At 43.7% G+C, this 13,830-nt stretch overlaps 1 protein-coding gene and 1 long non-coding RNA gene across 9 annotated transcripts in view; both read right to left on the bottom strand.

Moving 5' to 3' along the window:
* MAST2 (microtubule associated serine/threonine kinase 2) overlaps positions 1-13,816 on the bottom strand; it is a 147,847-nt gene extending 134,031 nt beyond the window's left edge. For 6 of the 8 annotated variants that reach the window (XM_085511562.1, XM_032446373.2, XM_032446375.2 and 3 more), the window contains exons 1-2: positions 13,397-13,802; positions 2,353-2,500 (exon numbers count right to left, since the gene is read on the bottom strand). In XM_085511562.1, the coding sequence (XP_085367688.1) occupies positions 2,353-2,500; positions 13,397-13,582 (334 nt within the window). In that variant the 5' untranslated portion in view covers positions 13,583-13,802. Of the gene's footprint in view, positions 1-2,352; positions 2,501-13,396 lie in introns of those variants that run through there. The other 2 variants (XM_085511566.1, XM_032446379.2) reach the window with 2 other exon arrangements.
* On the bottom strand, positions 4,707-5,896 carry LOC146759055 (uncharacterized). Its single transcript, XR_014932826.1, has 3 exons — positions 5,794-5,896; positions 5,190-5,223; positions 4,707-4,843 (listed from the first exon to the last, which is right to left on the bottom strand). It is a non-coding gene; the product is annotated as an uncharacterized LOC146759055 (long non-coding RNA).
* Positions 13,817-13,830: the final 14 nt, after the last annotated feature.

The raw sequence follows: 13,830 nt of genomic DNA, 5'->3' as shown, positions 1-13,830 counted from the left end.
TCACCTCTCCCAGATAATCAAGCCACCCACACAACCCTGCTTTCCCCACCACTGCAACATTCAGCTGTTTACGTAAGGGTGTATATTTAATCGTTGTTTCACTTTGAATCAGGGATCAATATTTTCTAACAGAAAATTCACTGGTCAGCAACATCGTACCATCCCAAAAGCAAAACATTCTGTCACTTCCCCAAACCTCCTTCACATCTGATTAATGTGGATGCTTCTCTCCCATGCTGCGCACGCAATGATGGCAGCTCCTATCTCAGGAGGCTCACATCACTGCACCTTACTGCAGGAAGTCCAGGAATCAATTAAAAGGATCTGCTCAATGTACTTATTTCTAGTCAATACAAAGCTCTGTTTTTAAAAGCAACAAACAGAAAATTTCCAGAACAAGAGAGAACCAAAGTCAAAGTATTGACTGCACCAAGCTTGACAGTGTCCTTCACAGTCAATGTGTATTCACAACAGTGTTATTCACAACAAAATAGAGTCTAGTGGTTAAAACACAAGTGAAAAAGTATTTAAATTGGGTTTCCGTTCTTAGCTTCCAAATGACTTCCTCTGTAACTCTGGTCATTCAGACTCTACTTCAGTATCAGCATCTGCAAAATTTTTCCTTAAAATGAGGATTGGCAGACTAAATTAATGTCTATTTGCACAGCTCAAAGATGAAACGTAGGCTGTTAATAGTATACTATTATAGTATAGACATCACTTCCCACGCTGAAACAGCGTAAGACATATTAGAGGCACTTATTTATATGGGGGAAAAAGAAAGACTAATTCTGAAACAGTGCCCCACCCCCTCCTTTCCAAGCACCGTGAACAAGGTTGTATTTGACAAATGATCACATGCTCAGGTTCTACAAGAGGAATCGCAGGGAGCTGGGAGACATTTGTTGCCATAAGCAGCAGGAAGAAGCCTCCATCTTTAAGCACACACATTGCAGAAATCTGCTCTCCCCAGCAGGCTGTTCTTCTGCAAAGACTTGACTTGACCTTAGCATTAAATAGGAAATATCACATTCACTAATTAAAGCTTCTACAGTATTTGGGAAGCTGTCAGTGTGATTACCCACAATTCCATATGGGGGATGCCATTTTTTGGGGTAATTTTGTTGACGTTATTTTTTCTGTAAAAATTACAAGCAATGTACCAAGTACACATTAATGGAATGAGTCACAGCACGAGAGATGAAAAGCCTTAATGCCAGTTAGCAAACAGACACAGCTTATTGGTACCTCATTCTCAGTCCCATTCAAAGCTGCTTACAGCAGTGGACATGATTTGTATGGTTTGCTCATTGCCAAGATTATATGTAAATACAACACCTCCTGATGTCAGCAGAGCCCAAAAACTACAGAAAGGTACATTGCTGTATTTATTTCAGTAAAGTACTAGTGAAGAGATCTTATAATAGCAATTCTAAGCATGTAAGTAGCGAACCATTCAAAATGCTGGTGCACGAGAGCTAGATTAACCTTTAATTCTCTGTAAGACAGAGCTGCCGATATCTCCTTTTAGTTCCACAAAGCAGCGAGCATTGAAACAAAGCAGAACCTCTTCCAGGAAATCAAGGAGCCACCAACTGAGTAATCTGAATTCAAGACAACAGATCTCCACTGAGAGTCAGACCATCTAGTTTGCACATACAATCTTCCATCTGCAATCATCAGTACTATCCCCAGCCATTATACTCAGCCAATAGTTAGTTACACAGCCTAACCTCAGTGTATTTATCTTTCTCCAGGTAAAGGAAGGAGGGAATAAGATTGGTTGTATTTTCAATTGCTTAAGTCAAGCCCACGCTGCTGCCAAAATGAAATGTTCACTTTCTTCCTCTTCCCCTCCCACCTGAGAATTTCCAGCATTTCTCATTCTTGCTCTAACATGCAAATACTCAACCAGTGAGCCTAATTAGAGAGGAAACACGCTGCAAGTTAACTGTACAGAACAACAGCAGTACTCAGGCAGACCAGCCAATTCATTCTAGACTGACCATGCAGCTCTTTATGGTCTCATGGCAGCATCACAGACTTTAACACAAGCTTTAAACTATGGTGAAACCTTCTCCTATCCTGCGCATTGAGCCTTTCAGAGAGAAAACTACTGAATGTTGTTCACCATTTTTTTAATCCATTACCAGATTACACTCACTGTGTGGTTCTACAGTAGATACCAACTAAATCTCTCTGATAGAACTTACCTTGCCTTCCTAACAAGAAATCATTTCTATTTTAAAAGAAATAACATAGGAGCGTCTTATTACAACTGTTATGAGAACAACTAATACTGAGTCTTTTAATTCTGATGAATTGTCACGTGGTCTCCACCAATGGCCATACCTGACAAAGAACTTGCCAAACTGCCTCTGCGCAGCTTGCAGTCATCTTGACTTAGCTGACGATGGAGCTTATTTTTCCCAGTAGATGAAAAGATGTCAGGATTGCTGAGCTTCCTGCAGCGTAACGGAGCGGACTCTGTTATTGCTTCCTGTACAAAGACAAACAAGAACAAGTTTGTTAGTGACAGCTAAGGTCTCTGTTTTCTGAGATGCATTAACTCTGACTAGAAGAGAGACATGATGTTTGATGTGATGTGGGCTCTACACAAGAGCCCGGTCAAAGATGGCTCTTGAACATTCCTGTTGTAAATCTTACCATTAAAGTCAGGAAAAGGCAGTGAAGCTACAGCAATTATTTCCTATTACAGGGAGTAGGGAAAGAGACTAAATCCTTCCACAGCACACAACAAACCTTCAAGAAAAACAGAAGAGCACCAAACACATCCACAGCTTTTCTCTGCTACATTCAGCGGTTCTGGAGGTGTCACAGTAACTCAGAACACTGAAGAAAAATGACGAGCACCGCTACCATACATGTGCTTGGATCGATGCACTTGGGCAGTCTCTCCTTCTCTGCAGCTGTGCAGCAAGTTCCACATATCTTAATGGACTGTTCCACTTTATCACAAATGCCTCTCATTAGCTACTTCGAGCCAAGCTTGTCCATATAAAATCTCATCTGAGGCAGAGAATAAGCTGCAAACAATTTCCCTACGTGATACATTACTACGTGGCTTAACATAACTTTAAATCATGTCTTCTAAATTACGCTTAAATTTTAAAAAATCATCTATCACCAGTAGCTGTTAATTAAGATCTGCAGATCACAGTCGAAATCTATTTCTGAAGTCATTAATGCAAATCTATTCAGCCTACAGTGTTATGCCTCAAACTGTCAAACGCAAACTAAGACTGCACTCAAAAAACTTCAAGATTCTTTGGGGAGAGGAAAAAAAGATTTGCTGTCTGCAAATGAAGTACAGCAGTATTACATGAACAGCCCTAATAAAGTCAATGGGAAAACAACACACAAGAAGAGATCTTCCATGTCCTTGTCCTAAAGCAAGATGTAACACACATGAAGGGCAAAGATCTTACACAACATCTCAAATCCATGGGTAAGGACAACTCTCTGCAGTGATAACACAGTTCTGTTTACATGCTTTCCAGTTACTAAATAGAACAGAGTGGCTGAAGCATCCCTTACGTGGCACAAGCCACCACAATTTTAAGGGCCCTACTTCCACTCTTGAGTTGAAAAAAGAAGCATGGCCATGTGATGGCACTCAGTGATAAACCTCCCTGAGCCAACAAATGAAGTGCTATAACACACAGCTGCTGAGTCTGAAACACCAGCAGGTGGATGGTAGGGCAAAACCCCACTTAGGGCTCGTCTGTAGGGCCTGCGTAGAAGATCTAACATTGCACAGGTCAGCACTTGTTACATTTACTTTGTGTTATAAGTCAAAACGTAATTTGGAAGCACATAATGTTGTATGACCACTAACCTTCCTTAAAAAAAACCAAAACTCTAAAAGAAGCAAAAACATTCAACTCTGACTACTGAGCACACAAATCTGCAGGCCACAATACTTTGCTCAGTCAGAAATGGAAGGTTTCTTATGCCCAGCAAGCACAATAGCCCAAGGTGAAATGACCTCTCACATACTGCTGAAAGAAAGAAAAAAAGGAGAAAGATGACAAATTGGCAAATAATACACTAATATGACCCTGTTTTGTAAGGAAGGCAAGAAATGAGTAACACCCATCAGCTATAACTCAAAATGATTTTTTAAGCAGTAAAAACTGCTGACATTAAAAATGGAAAAAAAATCAGGTCCTGTTTGTTATTTAATAAGTAAGAGCCAGTTGGTTCAAGATTCTGTGTGCCTGTATCTGAAAAGCATTTTTCTTCTCAGCCTTTCCCTTTGTTTTAAACAGTAAATGTGGGTCCTTAACAAAACTAGCACGAATACTGCACCAAAGGTAAATATATAAGCTTTATTCATTATCAATGTGACATTATCAGAACAGCAGGGAGCCCAGCATTACTGCTGCAGTGATAAAGTGGCACAGCACAACACACACATCACAGGTGAGTACCTCCAGCTTCTGCCTGCACTCATCCATGCTTACAATGCAGATTACAGAGGAAGGACAAGAAAAACAGTTGAAAGCAAATGAAAATGCATCATAACACTGCAAGGTACACCCTCATCTTGCTGCTCTGATGGCAAGATCCTTCCCTTGTTGACTCCTCAGGAAACAACTCCAAGGCGTGCTTGATTACAGCTAATGAATTGGAAGCTTTCATGTCCTTTCACCAGGGAAGTTCAAGTTGTTAACTTTGCTGCCAAGTGCTCCCAGCTGCAGGAATGCATTAAAAGCCTTCTTAAAAAGCAGAAGTAAATATTTACAACTATGTGCACCATCACGCCCTTTTTGAAGATCATCGAAAGGCGGAATCGCTTTATTCCTAATGGCACCACAGTCTGGAAGACAGAGCAATTTGTGATTAAATGGTATCAGCCTGAATGCTCGGTGCTAACATGGAAATACACAGCACCACAGTGATCTACACAAAGCATTGATCCTACACCTTAGGAACCCTGTCTGAAGAAGGAAAAGGATAGTGCAGTTCTTGAATTCAAGGCCTAAGGTACAATATCTACTAGATTTTCAATCTTCTTTGGAAAAAGAGAAGCACTTTCCAAAGGAAAAATGACAGAAGATTTAAGTTTCAATACAGCTTCAAATAAAAGTCTTTGTTGGTCTGAGACGGAGCCCTTGAAAACCATCCCAAGACAGAGAGGGACAGAGGGATGAGACCAAACCCACCTGCTGCTGTGAACCCTCTTCCAAATGAAGCTGCCTACAGAGAAAGAAAGCAGTAACTCATGAGCCAAACCTGGGCATGAGCAATTCAATTACTAGAGATGGTGAGTAATACAATTTTAAGACCTAATCTCAATTTACTGAACTTATCTAAATAATAAACACTGCACAGGGGAAAAATTTGTATACGTGATGAAAACAGACCATGATTGATGGTAATGTGTTACCATCACTAAGGAGGGTCATTATTTACATCAAGAAAGAAAATTAAATGCTCTTTGTGGTCTGTAAGAGTCTAAGCTCCAATCTCTTGGCATCACTATTGTTGTTGCCATGAACAGCCCGGAATCTTCTCACTTGTTTGCACAGATGAGAAGCACCAATGCACAGCAAACATAAAAAGCACGATGCGAAGTCTACCTGAGGAAAAACTCCCTGAAACTCAACAGCAGAGCTGCATGTATGATATAGGGGGGAAAAAAAATCATCCTTTGATTGCAGGACCGTACATAGAGCAACCAATAGCCTTACAACCAAAGGAGACAGGACACTGGGACTGCAGAAATGAAGTAAGCCTTCAGAAACATAACAAGTCCTTAATCCTTACCTTTTCTAAACAGAAATCACATAAAATGTCAGGCGAAGATACTAATTCAATTCTTATCAATATCTGCACAGAGAAATTGAGTTTCTACAGTTGGACACAAAAGCTTCCCCTCATCAAGTTCCACCCCAAAGAAACAAGAGCCAAATTCTGTTCCAAGGACAAGCTGTGTATTTCTTCTCTTCTGCTCGAGAACAAAAACAATGCCCGATTGTCAGGTTCGTGCACATCAACACGACTCAAGTTCACACTGAAAGCCCACAGTCAGCAGACTGCGCAGTGCCTGCAACATTGGCAGAACAGGGCTGGGAACAGATTCTCCCCATCTTAAAACCAAGGATCAATGCAAGGGCCAAAGAACATCCCAATAACTCATTGTATACATAACTGAGCTTCCGTAGCCATGTATTTTTGCCCTTTGTAATAATACAGCTAATTCAATTAAATAAGGCCTTCAGATCTTTTTTAATGCACTGAGATAGTAGAAAGCATCAATTTCATATAGCCAAAGAGTGACATCTAACACGATACCCAAAAACAAAAAATAAACAGTAAAAATGAGTCAGTTCTCTCTGCTCTGCTGAAACAGGTTTTGTTGTGACTTGCAAAAAGAAGAGAAGCCGTTGACCAAACTTCTTCCTCCACTGAGCAGCAGTTTGATCAGGTTTCAAACAGTACCACGTCACCACAAAAAAGGCACCACAGTACGACATAATTCAACGTGGAAATCAAGCAGTGTGTAACTCTATGACACACGTGTTATTTGTGCTACTTCTCAAAGCAGTCATGAATATTTCCACAGTCTTTCAGGCTTCTGTAGGTACCTAACCCAAGCCCTGGATCTTCTACTGCTCTGTACCAGCTCATAGTGGTGTGTGATTGTAACAAGCATTTCCACAGCAAATCCATCCCCTTATGACACAAGGCTTCTATTGGCTCCTGACTGATATGCTCCTCTCAGACAGTGAACACAGGGCACTGCTGAGCTCATAGGCAAACCATCAACAATGGGAACATCCAAACACTCATCATCCCTCCACTCTCATTTAGCTGTTCTAATATGCAAAATGATCTTCTTCATAAAGTACAATATTTACTCTTATCTTCAGCAGTGACAGGAAATCTAAATCTCACGTGGACAAGCCAAATCATCTGTGTGATGATGCAACACCTACCGATGTATCAATTATAGAAATATATTGGATTTGCCCATTAATATTTAACTTTGAAAGACATTATGTTTTTATGGCATCAGACCAGAGAAGTGCCATATGCCCTTTGGCTCTATTTTGCTGTTATCTAACAAAACCATTGCAGAATTGGTCACTTGACTCCATTCCCCTTTGCCTGGTTTTAGACGAACCTTTTCTTCAGCAATTTTTTTCCCCCCTTACTTTTGAACATCACCATAAGCACACAGGTGAACTCAGACCAAGCAATACGGCACCAGCAGCTGCCACTGCTGCCTCACCAACACAAAACAGCAGAACCGTGGCTAATGAAGGCACTGAGCAGCAGCAGCTGTGGCATCAATATGAATGTGGAGAAGGCAGTGAGACACACCTACAGAACCTGGAGGGGTTTTGCTCTTTACCTTCTGTTCTTGTTTCCTCAGAAAAATGAGAAAAAGAACAGGGAGCAGTTCCTTCTTCACCTGCAATACTCTGGTTTCTTCACTACCTTTTTGGTGTTTATTTAACCAAGGAAGAAAGAGATAAATACAAGAAATTAAACTCTGAGATGAGTTAAGAATGCCTGTCAGTCAAGCACAGAAATAAGATGCACTCTGGCTCACCATATCAGAAGCTGAATAGGCCAGAACTTGGTATCTTCTCAGAAAAACAAAATTGTTCTGCCTTCTTACTGAAATAAGAGCTGTAAGATAGCAAAGAAAGGGAGAAGGGAAGTCTGAGGTCTAGAAACAGCAGCTCTGAATTGTCCATGGTAAGTCATAGTGACAGCCTGTGATTTGGTAGTCTTTAGCAATGTCTTCCGTAAGTATTTTCTTTAGCTCCTTTGATGAAACAGACACAGGACAGAGTTGTCCTACAATCAGCCCTAAATAGCAGGAACACCCCAAAACACGTAGCTGGAGCATCCCTGTAAACAGATGGTTTCTGATCTCCCAGAACTCAGCATTAGTCCTTCCATCCATTGATAAGATGGAGCAATAATGTCCATGAAACATATCAGGCTATTTATAACCTATATTTGCCTTTGTAGAATTTGTAATTTGAATACCAAAACCTGCATTAGTCGTGATAGATCCATTTGGTTGTTTATTCTGGAGAAAAAAAGCACGCAGAACTTAAGTTTTATCCCAGTTTTTGTGCTTTGACATGAAGGCAAAATGCAGAGCATTGTGAGTTGTTAAGCACAGGGCCTACACTGATAGTAGAACAGCAGCACAGCTCTCAGCAGCAGCCTGAGAGACAGAAGGGCACACAAAGCTCAGAAGCAAAGCACCAACCGTAGTCAAGAAGTTGCTTCTTCACCTATCAAGCAAAAGGGATGACTCACAGCAGATACAACCAATGAATCCCAAACTGACAGGCAGTATATACAGGGCTCATCACAACAGAGGTATTGCCTTTAACAGCCCTGAAGATACCAAGATGGAAAAGAAAAAAAAAGAGAGCAGGAACACTTATTATATTTGAAGCATCATTTCTGAGCAGGACAAAAAGAAAAGATGCCTTCAATTTCCAGGCTTGCCCCACAACAAGGAAAGCATGGTAACAGCTCATCTGCAGCTGTGGAGGCCAAACAAATTTGAGTAGGACTCTGGGGTTTGGCCAGTTTCTTTCTGCCTGCTGGTTACCGACTGCTTTCCAAACAAATGAACAGGATGAGAAGGCAGTGGAAAAGATCCTTTGCTGTTCCCTAAAAGACAACACGAAAGCAGTGGATAAGCTTTCTAACTTAATGTTTAAAAGCAGCCTAGGAATGACTTGTGCAAGTTCCTGAAAACGGGCATTAGAAATATCCTCACAGACACGACATTGCACAACTTTCTCCCATATGATACACCCAGCTGTGGGACTGCAATCCCTGCAGATGTAAGCAGGCAGCCATCAAACAGCTGAGCAGTAACCTTGTCTGTGAGCACGGTGCTGGAGGTGCCAGCAGAACGCTGCCTACTTTTGGTGCACCCACTGCAAGAACAACTGGGGGGAAAGTGCAAAGCACTTAAAGCAAAGGAACTCATCATGTTCTGTTCCAGCCAAAGCCAGATTTTACATTTCAAATAGTTAATACATGGAAAATATATCAGATAATAGAGTTCTTAATGCCTATGCTAGCACAGGCATATTTCCACAGCTGAAAGTTGGATGTCAGACAAAACAAGCTTTGAAATAAGACGTGGTTTAGTTTCCTAACTGCAGGAATAATTAAACATTGGCAGAGCTTTCTAGAAGAGGTGACAGATTCACCATGATCTAAGCTTAAGATAAGATCCATTTCTACGTTGTTTTAATTTCTCAGGAAAGCTGCACAGCCTGAGCACATGGAGGAATCCCAATGGATGGCTGCAATAACACACAGGGGCTGCAGGACCAACACGACTACAAAGCTGCAAAGACAGGAAGAGAAAGGAATACTTGTGCTACACTCAAAAGGTCCGTAGCACTACAGTTCCAACTGACTGCAACATTTAAAATACACAGTCTGGGGAACAGGTAAGGCCTCAACCTCTTCAGCCACCCCAAAATTTACAGCTGGAGATGGTCCATTGCATCACAGAAAGGAGCATGACAATATGAAATTAACCAGGACTAAAGAGATTTTCCAGTTCTCTCCATATTCGGTATATAGCTTACCTGCTGGCTTCAACTGAACATCTCCCATACAACAAACACACAGAACGGAAGAGTCCCAAGTGCAGCAACACTTCAGCCCAACTCATGGTCAGGAGCAGCCAAGTTAAGCTTTATACAAGTCCAAGGTTCCATCTAACCCAGAATGCTGCCTCTACAACTTGCAGTTCCCTCTGCCAGTTCATTTGAGTTCAGTTTTCCTCAGTAATCTTCACCACATTCCTGCTACTGTACCTGACCTCTGAATGCTTTTTCCATCCATGATTCCCAGAGGCAAAACAATGGATGCACTCATTACCTTTCACATGAAGGCCCACCTCTTTTTAAGTCTGATTAACTTGGTATTAATGGAAACACTCAGCTGCTGTTTGCTACCTGCCCTCTACATACCAAACATGGTCTCATGTGCCTTCATCAGAAGCCCCTCGAGTCGTATCTTCTGACCATTAAATATTCCTCTCTATTGGAACTTTGATCTTTGACTTCTACCTGAAGTAGAAAACGACAATAAAAGCAACTCTGCCAAGCACAGTGTCACATGCAGGATCTCTCACAGCAAACAGCACAAAGTATCAAACTATGAAAGCCTGATATAGAAACAATTTAATGCTTATAATGTTTAAATACTTATTATATACCATTTAATGAGGGCAACCATCACCCACCTTAAGCATTTCACCTCAACTCCGTTTTTCTCCTTCATTGCAGTCATATCTGAGGATTAAGCTGATCCTTTATAGAGATTTAAGAGGGCTGTGTTTGACAAAGACGCCACCAGGCAACAATGCTTAACTGCCATGGGATAAGAAGCACAACTCAACTACTAACTGGCTGATTAACAGATAGGAAATAAGAGGTTGGAGTAAACAACCCTCCTACAAAAAAAAGGAGGATTGTTAACAGAACCCCACAAGGATCTGTTCTGGGATCAATACCTTCAATGCTGTAAGGGAAGACATAGGAAATAAGTGTAACATTTACACCACAGTTTGCTTAGTTATTCAAGGTTAAAGAAGTGATGGCCAAGGATCTGGAGTCAACCTGAATGATACATCTTAGGTAAGATGTGAAATAGCAGATCAGATTAGATGTTGGTCAGCACAGCTATGCAAGTAGGAAAAAAAAAATAATAATAAAGCACCTAAATTCATATCCACAATTATAAACTATGAAGTGAGAAGATTAAAGGTAGCAGACCCCCACCCTGCCCCTCTGATCCCTGCAGCACTGTGTTTAAGAGGGAAAAGCGCTGCTAAAGATGCCAAATAAACAGTATGGACATTGGAAAGAAAGAATAGAATCACTTCTGAAACCTCCTCGGGATGTCACACGAGCAAGGGATTGGTAAATAAGAACACGAGTTCTCTTTTTTTGCTGTTTCTTCCAGCAAAGAAACTACACAAAGTTTCCACACCTACAAAGGGGTGGAAAATTGAAAAGCAAACAAAAAAGAGGAGATTTTTTCCTCTCAGGTTGTGCTCATGCCATACAGCACTCAGCTGCAGGATGTTGTGGACACTATGAGTATATACAGCTTCAAATACTGATTGGAGACATTCACAGAAGAAAAACCCACTGGGGGCACTAAAAACAAATATCACCTCCAGCCCCGGAAATCTGAGAGCCACAAATTGCTGGAGGCTGGAAAAGGTATTTCCTCAATCCACACTATGCTCTTCTCTAAGCATCTGCTTTTGGCAGCGCAGAAAGACAGGTTAGCGGGCTCTGTAATGTGACCAAGTACGGTCGGCATCATCTTCTGAAGTAAGTCAAAAAGAAAGAAGTGCAAACATTAATTGTACGTACCCGTTGGATCTATAAGCACAGCACATTAAAGGATTGGCTTTTCAAAGGCCCAGAAGGTCAGCACAGCGATTAACTACCATGGTCACAGTCTGATAAGTACTTTTTCCAACACTGGGAGTAGCTTAGTCTTTCCCAACCACAAACGTGTGAAACTGCATGGCAAACACACAGCAAAACCTGACTTCACCACCAGCAGCTCCCTGTGGCTGTGCACGCTGCTGTGGGCCTGGGACACAACAGCTGCTTGAAACAGAGGTGACCCCAAAGGAAACATGTGTCAGTGTGGAAATAAAACATCACTATCTTCTGCATCTCAGAAGGTCCTGCCATCACCCACTGCACCAGCAGCTCCTGACCTTTGCATGCTGAGCTGTTGAGACTAGAGACAAGACTCTGTGAGAAAGGCTTCTGTGACCTGTTTATTGATGTTGCTCAACACACCCACTTAGTTCAAGTTGTTTACTGCGTTTACAGAATCTCTACCACTTCAAATAGAACAAATAAGGGGAGAGAAGATGAGACGGCGCCCTTTGGAGTTCGGGGGGTTCTTGCACAGGTAGGTACCAAGATGGCACCTTCCATCACAGCAGCTCTCTGCCAGAACAACAACCTGTTCCCACAAGTCAAACCAGCCCTCAGTCAGAACACCTGAGCTAAGAGCACACTGCCAGCTTCTCCCCTTCAATAAGTTTATGTCTCAAACACTGGCAGTTCTGAATTTACAGCCTTTCCTGTCTCACGTTAATGTTGTTCTGATGAAGCTTCCTGAGCATTCCGCACATGATGATGTGGTGCACTCTGTATACACAGTTTGTAAACACTTTGAGTCACAGCTTCCACGTCAGTATCATACACAGCGTCACAACAACGCAGCAAACACCTTTGTGTTGTGTACAGCAGTTCCACCAACCGTTATATGAGTGGACAGACTGGAGCACAAGGCTGTCACCTCTTCAGCTTTTACTTATTCCTTCTGTTGGTTGCTCCCAGAGCCCAGTCTCAGAAGAGCCTATATTCAAAAGGCACCCACTAGTCAAAGCCAACATACCAGCCTGCTATAATTGAAGGCAGAATTGGGTTTCTAAGAGTCCTAGCAGTATTTTGCATCTGGAACGTCAGGACTGGTTCTAAGCATGGCAAAGCCATGTACCACCAATGGGGCTTTGGAGCAGCCTGCCATGGGCACAGCCCTGCTAAGCAGCTACATCTGGAGGCTCACAACTGAACAGCCAACAAACGGGGCTTCCAAACACAACTGTAGAGCTATTCCTGTTTCACACTGGAATTACATCTGCCATAATGATGTACATTTAAGACTCCTTCACAAAAGGTGCCCACCAACAGGACTTCATCTTGCTCCGTAAAACGGCAAAACAAAGCAAGGAGGGGATCTTTCTGTTTGTGATGCTTTCTTCTCAAGAAGGAAAAAAAAGCCAGGAACATCAAATTGCCTCCAAAGCAAAGTGTCAGCTCTGTTGGGTCTCTAGCCCTTGTATCCTTAAGTAGGGAACTGACCTTTTCTGTGGGAGGGAAACCAACACGAGTGCATGTATTGATTCTGTGTAAACACTCTCATTTTGCTGTATCTCTATTAAATAAATCACATCTTGTGTTAAAAATGAAGACATTAGATGACACACACACACACAAAAAACGCATCATCACTGAAGAGATGATGAGGAGCAACCGGCAGGAGGTGCCCAGGAAGGACCTACCACCAGTACCAGCAGCCGGCACAGCACGGCACGGCACGGCACGGCACGGCACAGCACGGCACGGCACAGCGGCCAGCCGAGCTGTCAGCACGGCCTCTCCCCGCTCACCCTCCCGGTGCGCACACGGCGGATGCCGGCAGTTCGGATCCACGCGCTGCCGTACAGCCCCGCACCCTGCGGCAGCCGCAGCGCCGTAGGGCGGCAGCGCCACGCGGGTCGGCCGTCTCCATGCCAACCCCCCGTTCCGGCCCCGCCGCCCGCTCTCACCCTGTCCGGCGCCTCCCGGCCGGGTAGTCCCCCGGCCCTGTTGTCCTCCGGCTCCTTCCTGCCGCCGCCCCCCAGCAGCCCGGCTCTCCGCTCCGCAGCGCTGACGGACACCGCCCGCCCGGCTTCTCTCCGCGGCGGAGGCGGCGGCGGCGCCGCTTTGTCCCCCCGGGAGCGGCCCTTCCTCATCGCGGCGGCGGCGGCTCCTCAGCGGCGCGACCGGGGCTCCCGCGGCTGGGAGCCGGCCATGGACTCACGCAGAGCCGGGCCGGCGCCACCGGCGGCGCCGCCACCACCGCCACCTGCGCGCGGGGCGGAGGGACATGCCCGCCCGCCGCCGCCACCGCCTGTCACAGCGAGAGCGCCCAGCACGAAGCGGGAACGCCCCGCCAGTCCAACGACCGCCCCGCCGCCGGCCGATGGTATCGCGAGAGCGA

Source organism: Coturnix japonica, chromosome 11 (assembly GCF_054131305.1).
Source record: "Coturnix japonica strain WE chromosome 11, WE-NBRP24, whole genome shotgun sequence".
Taxonomy (NCBI): Eukaryota; Metazoa; Chordata; class Aves; order Galliformes; family Phasianidae; genus Coturnix; species Coturnix japonica.
Note: the sequence above shows the minus strand (reverse complement) of the source record. Positions and strands in the feature narration are given on the sequence as shown.